The sequence below is a fragment of the Penaeus japonicus genome, unplaced genomic scaffold (assembly GCF_977035675.1).
Source record: "Penaeus japonicus unplaced genomic scaffold, GWHDUDI00000001_assembly GWHDUDI00000005, whole genome shotgun sequence".
Taxonomy (NCBI): Eukaryota; Metazoa; Arthropoda; class Malacostraca; order Decapoda; family Penaeidae; genus Penaeus; species Penaeus japonicus.
This window is the reverse complement of record NW_028234407.1, coordinates 39,148,716-39,171,215: the sequence shown is the minus strand read 5'-3', so window position 1 is coordinate 39,171,215 and position 22,500 is coordinate 39,148,716. Positions and strand designations below refer to the sequence as shown.

The window sequence follows — 22,500 nt, the reverse complement described above, 5'->3', positions numbered from 1 at the left end:
AGAATAAGTAAATTCATCATCATTAACTGTAGAGAAATCAAATTGAGTCATGACTGATTCATATGATTCCTCAGTCTCCAACTCATAATCAAAATTTCTTATAAAATCATCAATAGACTCAAAATTATTTTGAGACTTTTCTGCCTCTTTTAAAATGTCATCATTTTCAAGTTCATAATCAAAATTTGTAATATAATCAATTATTTCTTGACATTCATTTTCAACTAGGTTTGTCTCATCTGCTGTAAAGTCAGACTGCATTTCATATGGGGAATTCACATTGGAAGAATTATGTATTTTATTATTATCAGAAATGTTTAAATAATTTAAAAAGGGAGTCAGATCATCTGAACAATTTGAATTTTCAGCACATATTAAAAGATTGTTATATGTAAGACTTTTCATTGAACTTTTAAAATGCTGAACATTAGGAGTGTAATTATTTCCTCCTGCTTTTCTTATGCAGCTAAAAAAATTCTCCAGACAATCTTGGTTAATGCGCCGGGTTAGTAAGTAATCAAAATTATGATTTATAGACACATCCTCCCATAATGCCTGTAAAGATGATATATTCAACAACCAACCTTGTATATTTGGAATCTGCCTATTTGTCCCCAGTACTTTCCATGACTTCATCCAATCTTTCATGTTTGTGAGGAATTGGACGTTATTGTTGTTCTTGCTGATAGCACATTTCCTGCTTCTATAATGATTTAAAGTACTTGAATTAAATACATCAAATATTTCATTCATATTATTTATAAATGTTGATGTTGCCAATGCTTCCTTTGGTAATGCTCCAAAGCTAGCATGTGTATATATTCCACATGCAACTGTCCGGCTAAATACCTGAGCTGCATAGCATACTCTCATTTTCTCAAATGAGTTATTGATCAGATGACTATCAGTAAGTTTGGGTGCTATCCTACCCTCATATGGATGTTTTGTATCTGTTTTGTAAAAATTAATGATATGGTCCCAACTAGCCACAGCATTTCCATATTTTATATCATATTTTATTAATGTATTTCTTGTTGATTTCAAAAGATGTGGAGTATCATAAAAGAAATGTATTTTTTTTTCATTAATTTCAATAAATGAATTTGCTGGTGATACCCCTATTCTACGAAAAGCACCTCTGTTACAGGAATCCTGATCACAGACAATGAACTTTGGATATAAGCCACATGATGCTAAAATTTTAATGCTGTCTAGTATCATATCCTTTAAAATATCTGGATTGATACTCTTTTCATATAAAAAATAACCTAAAGTGCTCTTCCACTTTTTACATAGGCCCTTCACCATAAAAACCATAGCATACTTTGCTGGTTTCACTGAATTGCCATAAGGTCCTAGATTTTCAAAGCCTGTTATTACATCCTTATTCTTATCATACACCAGAGCAGTTTTTAATGCAATTCCATCAAATGTGATGCCACAAACTTTATCTAATTCATTCATTGATGAAACTTTCTTCGTAAGTAAATCAATAATTGTTTGATTCCATCCCACTTCCATGTTTATATTCATTAGCCAATACCTAAGCATCCTTGTGGTAGGTAATGCAAATATTTTAGATAAAAATCTATAAGCTTTTGGACTTTGAAAATAAAGGCTTAGAGCAAAACTCCTCTGTGTGAGAGTATATCTTCTTCCATATTTTGATTTATTTGAAAAAGATATTTGAGTTTTAAATAAATCTAAGGCATATCCACTAAGATACTTGGATACATGCTTCACCAGTTGTGATGGTAAAATATCCTCAGTGGGCAATTTTTGGAAGTCTTTCAAAGTCTTTATCTTTTTTAATAGTCTCCTTACCCTGGCCTGACTACTTTTTAATTTGGTTTGAATGCTTTTGTAGGGACTGTCAGAAATTGGTGCTTTTCCTGTGAGAGAAACAAAGATTTTCATAATAATGGTAATTACATGCATATGTAGACAATGTATTTAATCCAAAATGCTACAATAAAAATTGTAGTACTGATGTCATAATCTGTAACTGGGTGGGAGATAATATATCTAGGGATATATTATAATAATTTTCTCAATAGGAAAATATATGTAATTTCCTTTATTCTAGAAGTTCATGATATGGTGGGGGAAGTGGGAAAGCAAAAACAAAAAGTGCATTCTTAATTAAGGCATTTCTACAAAAGACATATATAAGAACCACTAGATTAGCAGAATATAACTTTGTAGGGAAGAAGATATGAAGAGAAACTGAAAAATATTAACACTATCATACTTAACTATGGTTTTACTTACTTTCATAAGACTTTGAAATAAGGAGAATTGCAGGATCCTCTTGGGAATCACCTTCCCAATTTTCAATGTGGCAGCATGCTTCAGCTATTTAATGATGAGATAACATTAAAATGAGACAATCATAGTGCATTTTCTTAGAAATGAATGCAGATTTATTTTCAGGTTATGGTTAGTAAACAGAGACATACTCTTACTTCAAGAAATAATTCTATACTTTATATTTTTCTGTCTATAATTACCATTTTACTAAATTTGAATTTTATCACTTACGACTTGAGGATAACACTTCTACTTGCTCAATAACATCTGCTGTTAAACTTTTGTCAGATGTAGTTTGATCTGCAGAACAAGAAAAATTAGTGTTCATTCTACATCTGGTTACATTGGAATCTCTATTAAGACAATAGGGAATGCTTTAATCATTCTATGAAAATACAATAATATTCCTTTCCTAACTGCACCATGTTAGTAGCTGTTGATGATGGCCAAAAACAGGAGTAAGGATTCTCATTTTATAAAAAAAAAAAAAAAAAAAAAAAAAAAATCATCATACTTAAGAGATAATTGGATATGATAGTAAATTCATTACCAGGATAGGATATGACTTCCTCTGCTTGATCCCCAACAGCAGGAGTTAATGATGCATCTAGTGTAATTTCATCTGCAAAACATTAAAAATGGACAGAAATATTCTTCTCAATTAAATATTCCATTTTCCAAGTGCACCATCTTAAAAGAAGGAAAAAGTATGTATGTGAGCCATACATCAGCATTAATAAATATTTATAAAAAATAAAATAAATAAAAATAAAAACATACACACACACACACTGTACATGAAAAAATTATTTTGCGGGCATTATTACCATTTTCTGATTGCTGTGCCAGTAATACAGATTGCAATGTTGCAGATGTTTTGTAAGTACCTGTAAATAAGTGAATTTTGGTCTTTATACTGCATATAACATGTTATCCATACCAGATAGGTCAGTACTTGATATTCCATAGGATTTTCTCTAACACTTTTGCATCTTTAATAGTATCAGCTTATTGTATGGAAATTCTGGTGGAGTGTGAAATATCCATTTTAAAATATGTCATGGAAATTGATGGGGCCACACCTCCAATATCCCAAGAGACATAGTGTCAAATTCATATTCATGAGAAACAAATATGTACTTTACAAAATAATAATTCTATTCATATAATGTTCACTAAACAATTTTCAGCAATTCTAGAAGAGGGGACTGTTTCTTCCTTAAACTAAGTCCAAAAACTACAGCAATCTGCCAAGGGGAGTGCTTATGGGGGTATGCACACCAACACCCATCAAGACAAATTCTATCCTTTTCACATTCTTAGCATGAGTATGAAACATCTATTGAAAATAAAAATTTTATGGTGGGCTCCAGTTAAATTTATCAGTTTCTTCAATTTGATTTTGTTAAATGTTTCTTACTCTTTCATGATCTACAGGTTTTCTCTTAATTAAAGAATTACCCAATTCTAATAAAAAGTCAATACAAACCAAAGTTTTCATCCATTGGATCAGAGAGGATTTCCAATTTATATAAATCATTTTCTTTGTGTGTTAAAGGCAGGTCAATATCTGCAAAATAAAATACATCATATTTTGCAATGTTGTAAGCACATATATATACAATCTTTAATTTCATGTAGGGTTATGTTTCTGTGAAATCACAGAAATTGTGTAAAGGCAATATTCAAAATAATAATCAATATTCAAAACGGAAAGAAACAATACTATACAGTAGATGCAAGCAAACAATATTTTACATCATATGCAATGTATTGACTATAAAATAGAATAATTTCAACTAATCTAAACACTTACCAATATCCATTATTCTTCTTCCTGTTTCATCTGGTTTAGCTGAATCTGACGATTAAATAATGGAAAATCTAATGAGATATCATTACAATCATTCTTGCCAAGCAGTGATAATTATTGATTGTGATACTATAGATTAAAGAAAAAAATGCATTGACTCACCGGGCAAATTTTGATCCGGATATGAATTGGGGCACAAACGGGTTGAGGTTATATATTGCTTATTTGAAAAATGGTGACTACATATTCTATAGCTTTTGTTTAACTCCGTGTTTGTTTTTTGTGTCAGACTTGATATGGCTGCCCTTTCTAACCACTTTGAACATCTATCAAAATGTAAACGAAAAATGGATGATAAAAATACATTTTCTCGTTAATAATATCATATATATGTCTATTATTATTAATATTTATTGTAGCTAATATATAATACACTTACCTTTGTGATTCTTTAGGAAACCGATGGTAGATAAATTCAGGATAAGTAGTCTTCCTTTTTTTACAGATGACACAGGGATTGCCTCCTCCCACCATGATTGCTTTCAAATTGTGTTCCAATCTTCCATGTGTCAAATGGCTCAAATGTAAACATGCAGACGACGTAAACCAGCGCGCCCATTCTCTCTAAACGATACACGAGCGAACTCTAGCGCTGGTTGAACTAACTAAAGTCACGAGTGATCAGTTAGTCTATTTACACGTTTTTTCATGCTTTCCTGTCTTTCTTAGATAGTCTTTGGTTAGGTGATAACCAAAGACTATCTAAGAAAGACAGGAAGGCATGAAAAACAGCGTGTAAATAGACTGACTGATTACCTGTGACTTTAGTTAGTTCAACCAGCGCTAGAGTTCGCTCGTGTATCATTCAGAGAGAATGGGCGCGCTGGTTTACGTCGTCTGCACGTTTACATTTGAGCCATCTGACACATGGAAGATTGGAACACGATTTGAAAGCAATCATGGTGGGAGGAGGCAATCCCTGTGTCATTTGTAAAAGAAGGAAAACTACCAATCCTGAATTTATCTACCATCGGTTTCCTAAAGAATCACAAAGGTAAGTGTATTATATATTAGCTACAATAATTATTCATGATAGACATATATATGATATTTTTAACAAGAGAAAATGTATTTTTATCATCCATTTTTCGTTTACATTTTGATAGATGTTCAAAGTGGTTAGAAAGGGCAGCCATATCAAGTCTGACACAAAAAACAAACACGGAGTTAAACAAAAGCTATAGAATATGTAGTCACCATTTTTCAAATAAGCAATATATAACCTCAACCCGTTTGTGCCCCAATTCATATCCGGATCAAAATTTGCCCGGTGAGTCAATGCATTTTTTTCTTTAATCTATAGTATCACAATCAATAATTATCACTGCTTGGCAAGAATGATTGTAATGATATCTCATTAGATTTTCCATTATTTAATCGTCAGATTCAGCTAAACCAGATGAAACAGGAAGAAGAATAATGGATATTGGTAAGTGTTTAGATTAGTTGAAATTATTCTATTTTATAGTCAATACATTGCATATGATGTAAAATATTGTTTGCTTGCATCTACTGTATAGTATTGTTTCTTTCCGTTTTGAATATTGATTATTATTTTGAATATTGCCTTCACACAATTTCTGTGATTTCACAGAAACATAACCCTCCATGATATTAAAGATTGTATATATATGTGCTTACAACATTGCAAAATATGATGTATTTTATTTTGCAGATATTGACCTGCCTTTAACGCACAAAGAACATGATTTATATAAATTGGAAATCCTCTCTGATTCAATGGATGAAAACTTTGGTTTGTATTGACTTTTTATTAGAAACAGGTAATTCTTTAATTAAGAGAAAACCTGTAGATCATGAAATAGTAAGAAACATTTAACAAAATCAAATTGAAAAAACTGGTAAATTTAACTGGAGCCCACCGTCAAATTTATATTTTCAATAGATGTTTCATACTCATGCTAAGACTGTGAAAAGGATAGAATTTGTCTTGATGGGTGTTGGTGTGCATACCCCCCATCAGCACTCCCCTTGGCAGATTGCTGTAGTTTTTGGACTTGGTTTAAGGAAGATACAGTCCCCTCTTCTAGAATTGCTGAAAATTGTTTAGTGAACATTATATGAATTGAATTATTATTCTGTAAAATACATATTTGTTTCTCATGAATATGAATTTGACACTATGTCTCTTGGGATATTGGAGGTGTGGCCCCATCAATTTCCATGACATATTTTAAAATGGATATTTCACACTCCACCAGAATTTCCATACAATAAGCTGATACTATTAAAGATGCAAAAGTGTTAGAGAAAATCCTATGGAATATCAAGTACTGACCTATCTGGTATGGATAACATGTTATATGCAGTATAAAGACCAAAATTCACTTATTTACAGGTACTTACAAAACATCTGCAACATTGCAATCTGTATTACTGGCACAGCAATCAGAAAATGGTAATAATGCCCGCAAAATAATTTTTTCATGTACAGTGTGTGTGTGTGTATGTTTTTATTTTTATTTATTTTATTTTTTATAAATATTTATTAATGCTGATGTATGGCTCACATACATACTTTTTCCTTCTTTTAAGATGGTGCACTTGGAAAATGGAATATTTAATTGAGAAGAATATTTCTGTCCATTTTTAATGTTTTGCAGATGAAATTACACTAGATGCATCATTAACTCCTGCTGTTGGGGATCAAGCAGAGGAAGTCATATCCTATCCTGGTAATGAATTTACTATCATATCCAATTATCTCTTAAGTATGATGATTTTTTTTTTTTTTTTTTTTTTTTTTTTTTTTATAAAATGAGAATCCTTACTCCTGTTTTTGGCCATCATCAACAGCTACTAACATGGTGCAGTTAGGAAAGGAATATTATTGTATTTTCATAGAATGATTAAAGCATTCCCTATTGTCTTAATAGAGATTCCAATGTAACCAGATGTAGAATGAACACTAATTTTTCTTGTTCTGCAGATCAAACTACATCTGACAAAAGTTTAACAGCAGATGTTATTGAGCAAGTAGAAGTGTTATCCTCAAGTCGTAAGTGATAAAATTCAAATTTAGTAAAATGGTAATTATAGACAGAAAAATATAAAGTATAGAATTATTTCTTGAAGTAAGAGTATGTCTCTGTTTACTAACCATAACCTGAAAATAAATCTGCATTCATTTCTAAGAAAATGCACTATGATTGTCTCATTTTAATGTTATCTCATCATTAAATAGCTGAAGCATGCTGCCACATTGAAAATTGGGAAGGTGATTCCCAAGAGGATCCTGCAATTCTCCTTATTTCAAAGTCTTATGAAAGTAAGTAAAACCATAGTTAAGTATGATAGTGTTAATATTTTTCAGTTTCTCTTCATATCTTCTTCCCTACAAAGTTATATTCTGCTAATCTAGTGGTTCTTATATATGTCTTTTGTAGAAATGCCTTAATTAAGAATGCACTTTTTGTTTTTGCTTTCCCACTTCCCCCACCATATCATGAACTTCTAGAATAAAGGAAATTACATATATTTTCCTATTGAGAAAATTATTATAATATATCCCTAGATATATTATCTCCCACCCAGTTACAGATTATGACATCAGTACTACAATTTTTATTGTAGCATTTTGGATTAAATACATTGTCTACATATGCATGTAATTACCATTATTATGAAAATCTTTGTTTCTCTCACAGGAAAAGCACCAATTTCTGACAGTCCCTACAAAAGCATTCAAACCAAATTAAAAAGTAGTCAGGCCAGGGTAAGGAGACTATTAAAAAAGATAAAGACATTGAAAGACTTCCAAAAATTGCCCACTGAGGATATTTTACCATCACAACTGGTGAAGCATGTATCCAAGTATCTTAGTGGATATACCTTAGATTTATTTAAAACTCAAATATCTTTTTCAAATAAATCAAAATATGGAAGAAGATATACTCTCACACAGAGGAGTTTTGCTCTAAGCCTTTATTTTCAAAGTCCAAAAGCTTATAGATTTTTATCTAAAATATTTGCATTACCTACCACAAGGATGTTTAGGTAATGGCTAATGAATATAAACATGGAAGTGGGATGGAATCAAACAATTATTGATTTACTTAAGAAGAAAGTTTCATCAATGAATGAATTAGATAAAGTTTGTGGCATCACATTTGATGCAATTGCATTAAAACTGCTCTGGTGTATGATAAGAATAAGGATGTAATAACAGGCTTTGAAAATCTAGGACCTTATGGCAATTCAGTGAAACCAGCAAAGTATGCTATGGTTTTTATGGTGAAGGACTTATGTAAAAAGTGGAAGAGCACTTTAGGTTATTTTTTATATGAAAAGAGTATCAATCCAGATATTTTAAAGGATATGATACAAGACAATGTGGTTTATATCCAAAGTTCATTGTCTGTGATCAGGATTCCTGTAACAGAGGTGCTTTTCGTAGAATAGGGTATTACCAGCAAATTCATTTATTGAAATTAATGAAAAAAATACATTTTTTTTTTTAATGATACTCCACATCTTTGGAAATCAACAAGAAATACATTAATAAAATATGATATAAAATATGGAAATGATGTGGCTAGTTGGGACCATATCATAATTTTTTACAAAACAGATAAAAAACATCCATATGAGGGTAGGATAGCACCCGAACTTACTGATAGTCATCTGATCAGTAACTCATTTGAGAAAATGAGAGTATGCTATGCAGCTCAGGTATTTAGCCGGACAGTTGCATGTGGAATATATACACATGCTAGCTTTGGAGCATTGCCAAAGGAAGCATTGGCAACATCAACATTCATAAATAATATGAATGAAATATTTGATGTATTTAATTCAAGTACTTTAAATCATTATAGAAGCAGGAAATGTGCTATCAGCAAGAACAACAATAACGTCCAATTCCTCACAAACATGAAAGATTGGATGAAGTCATGGAAAGTACTGGGGACAAATAGGCAGATTCCAAATATACAAGGTTGGTTGTTGAATATATCATCTTTACAGGCATTATGGGAGGATGTGTCTATAAATCATAATTTTGATTACTTACTAACCCGGCGCATTAACCAAGATTGTCTGGAGAATTTTTTTAGCTGCATAAGAAAAGCAGGAGGAAATAATTACACTCCTAATGTTCAGCATTTTAAAAGTTCAATGAAAAGTCTTACATATAACAATCTTTTAATATGTGCTGAAAATTCAAATTGTTCAGATGATCTGACTCCCTTTTAAATTATTTAAACATTTCTGATAATAATAAAATACATAATTCTTCCAATGTGAATTCCCCATATGAAATGCAGTCTGACTTTACAGCAGATGAGACAAACCTAGTTGAAAATGAATGTCAAGAAATAATTGATTATATTACAAATTTTGATTATGAACTTGAAAATGATGACATTTTAAAAGAGGCAGAAAAGTCTCAAAATAATTTTGAGTCTATTGATGATTTTATAAGAAATTTTGATTATGAGTTGGAGACTGAGGAATCATATGAATCAGTCATGACTCAATTTGATTTCTCTACAGTTAATGATGATGAATTTACTTATTCTGACATAATTAAAGATAATATAATAACATATATTGCAGGCTATTGTTGTCATAGAATTAAAAAAATCCATGATTGCCAAACTTGCCACAGTTTATTAATAAAAACAAATTTAAACTTGCAGCAGCAAAACTTACGTGAAACATATATTAACAGGAAAGGTGATGATCCGAGGAATTGTCTTTGTTATCCTACAAATAAAATGTTTAATATGATAAAGTCATTTGAAAAGATATTTCAGAAGGAGATAGAGAAGGTTATGCATGTAAATGGTGTAAAGTATAAAATATCCTCTAAACTTAATGAAACGTTAATTAGAAATATGGCTATTTGTGAGGATTTGAAAATGTTGATTATAAATACTTTTTTGAATATGAGAATATTCTATTTTGTAAAATTTTTAAATAGATCAATCACAGGGAAACACAAAATAGAAGATGTTAACTTGCCCCCAAAGAAATGCAGAAAATTAATGAAAATTACACACGTATGAATAGGGGTTTCTCACTCTCCATCTGTTTATCTATGTCCCTTCTGAAGAAAGACTATGCTGCAATTAATTCTCATTTCATTTCCATAGCTTGAAAGTGACAACAAGGCATTGTCATGTTCATTGGTGCACTATATAGTAATCTACATCCTCAACCCTAGTAGGTATTTGGTAAGTCAAGATATTTCCATTTACATAGTAATTGTACATTTGAATCTGTTTCATTAACAAGTATTGCACAAATATAATATTGCAGATAATGTATTTATTTGATTGCATTGCTTGAATTTATATATTTACAAGCATGTTTATGTATGTTAAGTGTTTTTAACCATGCACATTTTTGCTTGTTTTTCATTGAATATATTTGCTTTACTATGTGTTCATTCTGTTCCCCAATTATTATTTTGTTTGCACAACTTATTTTTTCCCATTGCATGATTTTCTGTTTTATGTACTAGTGCTTATTTTTTTCTATTAAAAATACTTGAGAAGCATGATTCTTTTTACTAGTTCTTTTTGACAGAGATTTGACATTGTCAATTAAGTTATGTTGTGTTGTTTATTAAGTTCTGTGTTTTATTTTACTTTTGCATGACGCTTTTTGGTATATGTTGGCTGTTTTGAATATCTGTTACCTGTTCTCTTGTATATTTACAAGCTGGAGGTAAATGTATCCTGAGGTATGAAGACTTTATTTTATCATTTATAAATATGTATATTTTTTATGAATAAAATTATGAAATAAAACATAAGCTTTCATTTATTCATATTATTACCTTACATAATATTCACAATGACAAACAACATAGGTTAATGATAAAGAAAACCATATATCCAAAGAAAAAGGAGGAATTTATATTTATGTGTAATATATATATATGTATATACATATATATATATATATATATATATATATATATATATATATGTAAAGATATGTATTTATATATTGTATATATATTCACATTGTATGAAACCAAAGATATGAAACATAAAATTTTAAACTCGGGCTATCTATATCTGATGTGTTTTTCATAGTTCAGGAATACAGTGTGATAAAAAGAAATCATAGGATTTAATGTTAAAAACGATTAATAATAAATAAAAATATAAAATATGTAAATAAAATTCGACAATAAATATTGTTCCGATTTTTTTTATCTTTTCAACCGCTCAATAGATGGCGTTTGAAGCACTGTAATCTGGCGCTGTTTGGCATCAATACTGGCTACGTATTTTTGTTATACACCATACGGGGCCTTCCTGTCTTTCTTAGATAGTCTTTGACCTAACCAGAGTGTCCATCCAAGGTCACCCGCCCGGCTCTTAGGGCAACGTTGCCGGGAACTCACTCGAACTCCAGCGCTGAGCAAGGGAGGTCCTGTGGGCGCGTTTCCGGCTGTGGTGACTATTTCTTTTCTCGTTGGTTTTGGAATAATGACGATGGTGATTAGTTAATGGTGAAGAGGGATTGTTTTCTGAGGTATTGGGAGTTTATCGTTTGTGTTATGGTGTCGTGAAATAGGGGAGGAATTGTTCATTTATGGGTTTTTTATTTGAGTTGTTACGGTGAAAAGATGATTGTTTAAGTTTGTTTTGAGTGTGATTTTTATTAGTATGATTATAGTGATGTATTGTAATGGTGTGTTATGCTTGGTAAAGTTTGTATTTTGGATTGTGAAGACACATAGTACTTGTATTAATCCTAGGTATTGAAGAGATCATGTATTCTTTATTTAATTGAAGATTTTTTTTTTATAAGAAGTGAGATTTTGGTAGAAATTATACTTGGATTTCTATTCACCTAATCCATATGGATAGGTCTGACTTTTATTTTGTTATTATATTCTATTTTCTTATTTTTGTATGCTCATTTTCTTCATACACATATTGTATTTGTATATTGATATATCACTCCCGCTAAGAACTAATATGAACTATTTATACTCATTGTTTTTTAAAGTACTCCTATCTATTATATATATATATATATATATATATATATATATATATATATATATATATATATATATATATATATGAATTTGAAGTAGATACAATGAATTGCACGTCCTGAGTAAGTTTGTGAGATATTCACATTAGTATCTTAATTACTCTCAATATAAAAGTTTACATTGAATCTAACATATTTTAGATGGTCTTTTATCGAGGTTGATAATTAATAAATTTTTGATCGCCTTTTTTTAAACATTACCCGAGTTGATTAAAAGCTTTTTCTCAACTTATTTACAATTTATTTGATCAACCTAGCGAAATTTTATAGTAACTCATTATTCAATATCTAATTACATAGAGATATTAACTTCAATGTTTGATTTTCCAGGGAAAAGAAAAAAAAAAAACATGGAGCCTGAAGGAGGAGGTCCGTACACGTTCAAAGATGTGAGTCCTCGGATATAACGTTACATCTTTCCTGTTTTTTACCGATATTGCGAAATATGATTTGCAATGTGGGTGTGTGTGACTTTCCGTTTTATTTTCATTCCAGGCAAACATCAAGGGCCTCATAGGCTTTGGGGAAGAGATTGAAAATTACACCTTCAAAGATGTAGGTATTCTTTTTTGTAATGTTCTTGAGAATTCTTAAGAGTTTTAGAGAGGATTTCTCAGTATATGATTACAGAAAGGATATAAAGAGGGTGCTTACCTCTTATGTTATATTATGGAGGAGGTTACTGTAATGTCATTAGCTTTGACTTTTTTAGCTAGTGGATATATACAGTTATATGGTATGTGGTTTATATTTAACACACAAATTAAGATTTACTAAAGCCTATTTTCTAAATGTATTTGATATTTAGATATGATTTGCATTTTATTAGGTACATACAGTTGTGGCATAGTCAAGCAATTTGCTAAATTATAGATTATAGAAGTGTTTGAATTCTGTGTTGAATTTTATAGTATACAGAAATAGGAGTGTCTTTGACATTTTAACTGAATATTCAGTTATACAGTCAGTCTACAAACATCAAATCTTAACCCTATCTCACCCGACAGAAACTCATCATAAAAGTTTCCATCATTTTCAATAAGACAGAGTATATCTAGAATCCTCTATGTCAGATTTGAAGACTTCTTCTAGTCTCCCTTAGGAAGCTGATTGGTCGAGTCAGAGGCCAGCGACACTCAGTAATACTATAGGAATTCACACGAATGAGTAACCAGTATGATGAATTAGTCACATGATTGTATAATTCTTAAACTGTAGTAATTGGCTAAGAAGAATGATCTGAAACCTTTGTAATTGTTATATACAGTAATCATGATTTTGAAAGCCAGGGAAAGTATATAATGTCCATGCTATTAAAGGTGAACGCCTGAAAGATGTCATATAACATTTAATCATCTATTTCAGGGAATGGATTGGTTAGTACACGTGAACGATCCTAATGAAGTTTTCAAGGCTCAGCCGACATACTTCCTCTCTGAATGGCTTTTCGTCCTGCTCTCAGTCACTTCCCTAATTCATGGTAATCCTTTTTTGTGTTGTCTTATTCTTGGTGAATATCTTTTTTAGATTTACGGCTTTTCTTCAGATATTATATCTTGCTGTAATAGACTGCTCCTATCAGCTTAGATGTTTGGTGGGATATATAGCTTATTATTGTTTTTTGTGTAGGAAGAATGAGAAAAGTAAAAGAAAAAATTACATTTGATAAAAAAACATATGTATATGTATATATATAGATATATATAGATAGACAAATAGATACAGATATAGATATAGATATACAAAATTGTTGAGCCTGAAATCAAAATCTTCGATGCATAGCTGAAGTAGTGTAAATTTCCATGCTATTCATTAAGAAAATATTTTATATTAGTAGAAAGAAAAAGAACAAAAAAAAGATGTGTGTATATATATATATGTATGTGTGTGTGTGTGTCCCTTTTTATTAAGTATATATGTACTTGTCCTATATTCTCATAAAGCAGTTAAAGAAGAGCAAATTACATATTGTGAATGTTGTGAGAGCTATTTTCTTTTCTTCTTTTCTATCTGCTAAAGGTTTCTTGAATATTCCACATTGTCAGAATTATTTTCTTTCATGCCACCAGTCATTCCATTACTTTTTATGCAAGAAATAAAGAAGATTATACATAAAACTGTAATAGATTATCATTTCCATAATTATTTACTGTTGTCATTACATATTGATATAACTTATTGAACATGATACACAAAATGTTTTCTCAAGAATTCAGATTAATCTTAGATTTTTGAACTGCGAATACAAATGAAGAGACTAGGTTAGATATCATTAAGGAACGTATCCTAATAAAGATTACAAAATCACCCATTTAGCTTTATATGTGTCAGCCCTTTCATATGATTATCTATCTTCATGTCTATCATGATTTGTAATTATGTTTGTGGGGGACTTCTTCTCACAAGATGAAGATCAGATTAGATCGGCTGATTAGATACTGTGTGATTATGGTTTGAAATTAGTCTTCTTTCAGTGTGTAATGAGAATCAATTTTTTTTCCCCCATAGTAACAAAATCCATAGTTGTTGAGATCTGTTTCATTCATCTTTCTCTCTTTTTCTCTTTCTCTCTCTTTCTCTCTTTCTCTCTTTCTCTTTTTTCTTTTTCTCTTTTTCTTTTTCTCTTTTTCTCTCTTTCTCTTTCTTTCTTTCTTTCTTTCTTTCTTTCTTTCTCTCTTTCGCTCTTTCTTTCTCTCTCTCTCTCTCTTTCTTTCTCTCTCTCTCTCTTTCTTTCTTTCTCTCTTTCTTTCACTAATGTATCTCGTCTTCTCGGTATCTCGTCTACACTCCCTTACATTCTTTCTTATCTTTCTCCTCTTCTGTCCTTTCTCTCTTCGTGCTCTCTCTTCTCTCTTTCTTTCATTCTGTCCTTTTTCTCTCTCTTTATTCTATCTTGCATTCCTTTCTTTCTTTTCTTTCTTTCTATCCCATTTTTCAGAATCTTTCTGTCTTTCTCATCTCTCTCACTTTCTCTTCTCTCTCTCTCCATTCTCTCTACTCATCTCTCTTTCCTCTCTCTCTCTGCCATCTCTCTCTCCTCTCTCGTCTCTCTCTCCACTCTCTCTCTCCTCTCCCTCTCTCCCTCTCCCCTTCCCTCTCCCTCTCCCTCTCCCACTTCCCTTTCCCTCTCCCTCTCCCTCTCCCTCTCCCTCTCCCTCTCCCTCTCTCCCTCTCCCTCTCTCTCCTCCTCTCTCTCCTCCTCTCTCTCCCCCTCTCTCTCTCCCTCTGCTTCCCTCCCCACTTTCACTTGGCAAAACTCTGACAATAGTTATTATTGTAAATTTCCTTAGATTATTGTTTTCCTAGGTTGCATTATCTCAAGATTTCAATTATTCTAGCTATCAGTTAGTGAACAGAGTCTTGTAAATAGACACCCACTTTTGTATATACATGTTTATTCTGTATTTTGAATTGCTTTTTTTGCCTTTATACTTTATTTTTGTATAATAAAACAAAGCATGCCTAATATACTATGTATTTTCATAACTCGTCTGATCTATACAAGGAGAGTCCAGCCTTACTCTGTACTTTAATTTTCCACACAAATAGATGGTAAAAATTGCATTCAACTTACTTCTGCCCTTGCAATCAGAATCAAGATCTAGAAGGGCTGGAAGCATTCACTGAACATTCATTGGGAAGACTTCCTAGAACAATGTATCCACAAAGTTCCTGTGTTCCTCATATGTTTAAGGTACTTTATTGTTAAAAACAATGTAGAAATTGCAACACTTAGAACGCAACAACTAATCTCTCTATTTATTTGGACAGCATTCATTGTGGGAGGTCGCTGGAAGTATTACTGGCTGGGATGCATCTTCCACGGCCTCACAACGGAAATGGTATCCTTCTGGATGCCCGACATTGATAATTACTGGCACTCTCAAACCACAATCATCTTTCTTGGTCGGAGACTTCCCCTTCATATTCCCCTGATTTGTGAGTTTTGTGTTGTATTTTAGTATATGTGCATATCCAGTGCATATACTTTCCATAGAAAGCCACATATACTGCCATTAATGTATTTCGTTGAACTGAGCTCAAACTATAATTTTTATATCTTTCTTTCTTTCTTTTTTTCTTTCTCTCTCTTTTGTTCTCTCCTCTCTCTTTTCGCCTTTTCTTTTCGCTCTCTCTCTCTCTCTCTTCTTTCTTCTTTTCTTTCTCTCTTCTCTTCTTTTCTTTCTTTCTTTCTTTTTTCTATATTTTCTTTATTTCTTTCTTTTTCTATTTCTAGTTTCTTCTTTTTTCACTCTTTCTTCCGTCTTTCCTTTTCTTTCTTTTTTCTTTTTTCTCTCTCTTTTTCTTTACTTTTATCTTCTTACTTTCTATTTCTTCTCTCTCTCTCTATCTCTCTTTCTCTCTCTCTCTCTCTCTCCTTCTCTCTCTCTTTCTCTCTCTCCTCTCTCTCTCCCTTCTCCCTCCTCTCCTCTCTCACTCCCTCTCTCTCCTTCCCTCCTCCCTTCTTCTTCCTCTCTCCCCCTTCTCTCTCTCTCCCTCTCCTCCTCCCTCCCTTCTCCGGTCTCACCCTCCTCTCTCTCCTCTTCTCCCTCTCTCTCCTCTGTCCCTCCCCATTTCATTGGCCCAAAAAGTCTGACAATTGTTCTTTATTGTTAATTTCTTTTAGTTATTGGTTTTCCTAGGTTGCAATTATCTCAAGGTTTCAATTATTTAGTATCAGTAGTGGAAAAAGAGGTCTTGTAAAAATAGACCACCACTTTTGGATATACATGTCGAATTTTTATAAGATTTTAGCTTTTTCCTGCCTTTATATTTATTTTTTGTTATAAAAAAAGATTAATAATCTACTAATTTATTTTCCTAACTCATTGATATACAAGGAGATGAGTCCGCTTACTTTGTACTTTATTTTCAACAAATCGATGGTAAAAATTGCATTTTTCAACTTCTATTCTGCCCCTTGCAATCAGAATCAAGTCTAGAACAAAATGGCATTTTCAAGGAACTACATTGGGACGACTTCCTAGAACAATATTCCACAAAGTTCCTGTTGTTCTCTTATGTAATTTTTACTTTATGATTTAAAACAATGTAAACCTTGCACACTTAGGAAGAACAATAATCTTCTAATTATTTGCAGATTTCCTTGTGGAGAGGTCGTGGAAGTATTACTGTTGGGGTGGTAATATGCATCTTCCAGGCCTTTAAACGGAAATTGTATCCTTCTGGGATGCCGACATTAAGGGATAGGCACTCTCAAACCACATATTTTTTGGTCGTAGACTTTCCTTCATATTCCATGATTTGTGAGTTTTGTGTTGTATTTTAGTATATGTGCATATCCAGTGCATATACTTTCCATAGAAAGCCACATATACTGCCATTAATGTATTTCGTTGAACTGAACTCAAACTATAATTGGTATGGTAGTTTAGTTGATATATTGATTTCAGAGAAATTTTGTTGAGCATGTATGGTAATATAATGATATATATAACTCTGTGTTTGGTTGAAGCATATGCTTTTTTAGATCATACTATAATTTTTTCTTTCTTTGCCAAGGGGACCTTCATTCATGTAACCATGCCAGGGTTGGTTACTCACATGAAGCCACACGTTGCCACAACCAGATGCGCGGTATGATTGTCGGGGATGTTAGAAGGTGTTCATTTGGATAATACAATACTTATAGGTGTGTTTATGTGTGTGTGTATATATGTGTATGTATATATATATATATTATATCTATATATATATATATATATTCTAATATATATCTCTATATAAATACTGATATATATATATATATATATATATATATATAAACACCTATGACAAGCCTAGGAGAATTGCAGGATTACCTTGCACTTCATTTTTATGTCTCGCCATATGATATATTGTAAAGTTGCCGATACAAATTGTGATAGATATAATCATACAGACAGAATGTTATAAAATGCAGCTTGTATGGTTGTGACTAAGAAGAGCCTTCCCCCCAAAAGAAATCTACTTCAGATTATCATCTTTAATATTTTTTGTCCAGCTGGTCTCCTGGAGGTGCTCATCGACATTCCGTACGACATCATGGCTGTGAAATTTGTACACTGGACATGGCATGACACTGATCCCAACATCTTCGACCGCAACTACTGGGTGCCATGGAATTCGTATTACTTCCATCTCACCTTTGGCGCTGCTTTCAGCTTTGGCATTAATTTCTGGCGTCGGCGAATCACTGGCACGGATGAGATCGGGAAAGTGTCCAGGTAGGATTATGGTCTAGGGAAGAAAACTCTGGTTAATCCATTGCATTGTGGTGGGATATGTTGGAATTGCTCTATTATACAAAGAAATCTGATCTGATTAGTGATTGTTTCTGCTTATTTGAAAACCTTTTCATATAGATTTTCCATAAGATTTTCCATAAATGCCCACTGTTGCACATATAAATTGGTATGCAGAGTAACAAATGATTATAGAATTTATTTCATCAAAAACTCCATTTATAACTCACATAAGTTTGTAAAGTACTCATTTCAAAATAAATATCTGCCACTCTTACAGTGTTGGAAAGGAAATCCTCTGCGCTCTACTGGCTGGCCTCTGTGGAATGCCTGGTGGTGTTATACAGTTTCTCTTCCTGTACCATCCACTCCATGACACCTATGGCATCCATACAGAGAACTGCGTGATTATGATCGTAGTTCTATACATGCTGATTGTCTGGACAACTGATAGAACCCCACGGTTAACTTCTCGCAAACAGGAGGGTGAGTTCTTAAGCCAGCACCTGATGTGGGGGCTAATCTTTTGATTTTTCTTGTTTCTTCCCACTTGTGCTGTTTATTAGGCAAGTGAAAGTAAATGCCATGTTCCCTGCCTTTTTTCAAAATTTGGTGAGTTTCCTGTTTTCATTCTTCATTATTAATATAATAATCATGGAGAAAGTGTAACCTGTTCATTTTATTCAAACTAAGTAACAAGATTTGAAACATTAGTTGGTGTTTCATTGAAGTTCTGCTGCTGCAAAGGGCAGAGTGTATATTAATATATTTTTAAAGTGTCTGCTTCACATAGAGTAATTGTGTTAGATGCATTTGATTGATTTATTTATTTATCAAATGCCATTTTTTCTATGGGCTGACCAAATTCATCAACTTGTCTCCCCATTCTGTATGTTTTCATGTTAGGCTGTACTTGAATTGTCATAACATGATTAATTGAAAATAAAGGACATGAATGTGTACACTTTGTCAGCAACAAATGAGATCATGGAAAATGATGTTTGATATATGATTCAATAATCATTAAGACATTATACAAAGTTTGCTATCAGTTTCTTTGCTTTTGGGAAGCTGCCTTTGTTCATACCTAGACACTTTTGGAATGTTTTTTAGCAAGGAAATTTGAATACTGAAGTTGCCCTGAGGGGATTGGGAAGCAATATATAAACAAGTGATGACACTTACCTAAGGCAATTAGACAACCCTTACTATCTAGCCTTGTTGTTAGATTATATATATCAAGGAAGACAAAGAAAGAACAATGATGATCATGATTATCATGTAACAAAAAATAGATCAATGAATGGATGATAAAAAACATATATATAAGAAATAAATTTGTTAGACCTGGAAAGTAAATTTCCCACGTTCAACTTTTCTGTCACCATTGCTTTAAAGATTCATACACATTTATAAAACTCAAAGTGAAACTTTAAATGATTCCATATTTCTTCATTATCTTTACAAGGAGAAAGTTGAATAGAGCATGCATTTGTACTATATCTTATTAGTAATGGCTTCCAACTTTCCTTCACAGGTGAAAAGATTCACTGGTCTGTGCTGATTATCATTGTAAATATGGTGCTGCACTATGGCCTCTACCTGGGCATGGCTGTGTTTGGCAATCCTGAGGAGGAAGTCTCTATCGGCTTGCACGAACGCACAGGAGACTGCGATGAGAAGACCAATGTCTACACTGCCATTGGAGGAGTGAGTTTGAATTTTGCTTTGCATTTTGAAAGCTAGTTTCATATATGTGATAATCAAAATGAAAGAACAGAATGCAAGGTGTCTTAAGTCCTAAGTTATGCATTGGCATTCCCTACTGCACAGCAAGAAGAAAGTCCAATTTCTGTGAAACGGATCAGAGTCAGAGTTAGAGAGTCTAAGAGTCGTTTCCGCTTCCGAATTCGCATGCGAAAGTCCCGCCTGCTTGTCCGAGTCCAAATTCTCTGGTTTCAAGTGCAGTTCAAAATATCTGTCAAATTCCAAAATATGATATGTTGATGTTTAAGGTATGGTAATAGCATCCTAGTAGGAGTTGTCTTTGAAGTGTAATAAACACATGGTGTATCACAGTAGCAGTTGTTTATAGTAGTAACATTACAGTAAGGTGGTATGTGATAGTCTTCTGATGGGTTCTTTGGACTTAGTTTGGTGTTTTAGGAAAGTGTAATGCATCTTATATATATATATATATATATATATATATATATATATATATATATATATATATATATTATATGTATATATATATATGTATATTTGTGTGTGTGTGTATATGTGTGTGTATGTGTATATTTATATATATATATATATATATATGTATATATATTTTGTGTGTGTGTTGTGGTGTGTGTGTTATGTTGTGTGTGTGTATGTATTGTATTGTGTGTGTGTGTGTGTGTGTGTGTGTGTGTTTTAGTGTGTGTGTGTGTGTGTGTTTTAGTGTGTGTGTTTGTGTGTGTGTGTTTTAGTGTGTGTGTTTGTGTGTGTGTGTGTGTTTTAGTGTGTGTGTGTGTTTTAGTGTGTGTGTGTGTGAGTGTGTGTTTTAGTGTGTGTTTTAGTGTGTGTGTGTGTGTGTGTGTGTATGTGTGTGTCAGTGTGTGTGTGTGTGAGAGAGAGAGTTTTTTTCTTCTTCTTCTTCTTCTTTCTTTTCTTTTCTTTTGATAAGATGTACAGCTATGGATGTATAGATTTATAGTGTGTAGTTATGTTTTGCATATTGTAATATTGATAGCTAATTTGTAGAATCAAATCTATTTAAAACAGGCCTTGGTAGATGTTATGATATTTATTCTTAGCTTTAAAGTTATTTTACAGTGAAATTGCAATATTATACAAAACTTCGTTGGACGAAAATTCAGCAGTAAATGGATTCATTGTAGTTATTTTATTATAGTAATGTTACAATATTTGATATTAACAATTTGCATGGTTTGTTCAGATCATTATTTACAATAGTTATTTATACTTGCTACTATCAGAAGTATAATTCATTAAAAGTATAATACTGAAGCAGTAATGACATTCCTGAGGACACTAATTGTTAGAGCCAACACTTCTATTTTATATTCTATACTAACTTGTGGTAATCCTGAAATTTAAGCGCTATAAGATCCACTTATACAAATATCAGCCTTTTTTCTAAATGTAAGGGACCTTTTATGGAACAATTTCTTTTTTTGTATTATTATTATTATTATTATTATTATTATTATTATTACTATTATTTAGATAGATTAGTTACACCTTATCAAACTTTTCCCCCCCAAGGTTCTGGAGAGGCGAACCTACCTGTGCTCGAGTGACTACGACGAGCAGTACTTCGATTTCCACTGTTTACCTGGAGGACAGCCGGTGAGCGATGGGGTCGAGTGGTACACCATCTGCGGCACCCCGTTCCCTAACCGAGCGGAGTACATCGCGGCCATCTCCCTCGTCACCACTGTAGCCTTTATCGTCTTCTATAATATGTTGTTTAGGAGTTCAAGGACACTGGTTTATAAGACTGGGAAGAAGCAGAAGATTAAATAGATTTCTTTTTATAAGATAAAAGACTAGACTTGAAACCAAATGGTCTTCCTTTATGTTTTATTTTGTTATAAGAAATGAGAGGTCTTTATTTGTATTTTTCTTTTTCTTTTTTTTTCTTTTTCTCCTTATGCTGAATAATAATTAAGTATATTTTATCTTTTTAATATTATTTTAAATAGAGAAGGTCTTTAAAACTGAATGAATAGTTTTCTAATGAATTCTGTTACATGAATGCGTTACAGATCAAGATCATCAAGAATATATATATTTTTTGAAAATGAAGAAGACATTGATGTACAATTTTAAGGATATTATTTTTATACCAAAGTACGTCAGGTTCTTAGTCTTTTATTTATATATACAAGAACAGATTTTGCAAAGATTAATAAGCTTTTGCAAAATGTGTGTTAACAGTAATAAAGAAGAAATGCAGTCATTTAAATTTATTATCCTATCCCTATATTCAATAATCTAGGTCGACTTACCTGCAAA

At 32.1% G+C, this 22,500-nt stretch overlaps 2 protein-coding genes and 1 long non-coding RNA gene across 3 annotated transcripts; 2 read left to right on the top strand and 1 right to left on the bottom strand.

The window, feature by feature from the left end:
• Nucleotides 1-2,271: 2,271 nt before the first annotated feature.
• LOC147471873 (uncharacterized) lies at nucleotides 2,272-4,857 on the bottom strand. The gene is made up of 5 exons (XR_015191069.1): nucleotides 4,563-4,857; nucleotides 4,127-4,171; nucleotides 3,138-3,197; nucleotides 2,861-2,932; nucleotides 2,272-2,610 (listed from the first exon to the last, which is right to left on the bottom strand). It is a non-coding gene; the product is annotated as an uncharacterized LOC147471873 (long non-coding RNA).
• On the top strand, nucleotides 4,629-10,573 carry LOC147471872 (uncharacterized). Its single transcript, XM_086536716.1, has 11 exons — nucleotides 4,629-4,724; nucleotides 5,078-5,177; nucleotides 5,568-5,612; nucleotides 5,859-5,939; nucleotides 6,543-6,602; nucleotides 6,808-6,879; nucleotides 7,134-7,202; nucleotides 7,389-7,472; nucleotides 7,852-8,200; nucleotides 8,508-8,587; nucleotides 8,775-10,573. Exons 1-11 carry the CDS (start codon nucleotides 4,629-4,631, stop codon nucleotides 9,395-9,397), a joined length of 1,659 nt encoding a protein of 552 aa, XP_086392842.1. The 3' UTR covers nucleotides 9,398-10,573.
• A 1,963-nt stretch (nucleotides 10,574-12,536) lies between these two features.
• Nucleotides 12,537-22,440, top strand: LOC122258026 (uncharacterized). The gene is given in 8 exon segments (XM_086537418.1): nucleotides 12,537-12,615; nucleotides 12,722-12,781; nucleotides 13,592-13,706; nucleotides 15,998-16,165; nucleotides 18,129-18,453; nucleotides 18,752-18,957; nucleotides 20,009-20,181; nucleotides 21,748-22,440. Coding segments are annotated over 8 exon segments (1,383 nt in total). The 5' UTR covers nucleotides 12,537-12,540; the 3' UTR covers nucleotides 22,009-22,440.
• The last annotated feature ends 60 nt before the right edge of the window (nucleotides 22,441-22,500 follow it).

Excerpts from the sequence above, each read along its gene's own strand:
- LOC147471872 (XM_086536716.1), top strand. The coding sequence starts at position 4,629 with ATGACACAGGGATTGCCTCCTCCCACCATGATTGCTTTCAAATTGTGT. Across the intron at positions 5,940-6,542 it reads TTCAATGGATGAAAACTTTG|GTACTTACAAAACATCTGCA; the intron begins GTTTGTATTGAC and ends ACTTATTTACAG. Across the intron at positions 6,603-6,807 it reads GGCACAGCAATCAGAAAATG|ATGAAATTACACTAGATGCA; the intron begins GTAATAATGCCC and ends AATGTTTTGCAG.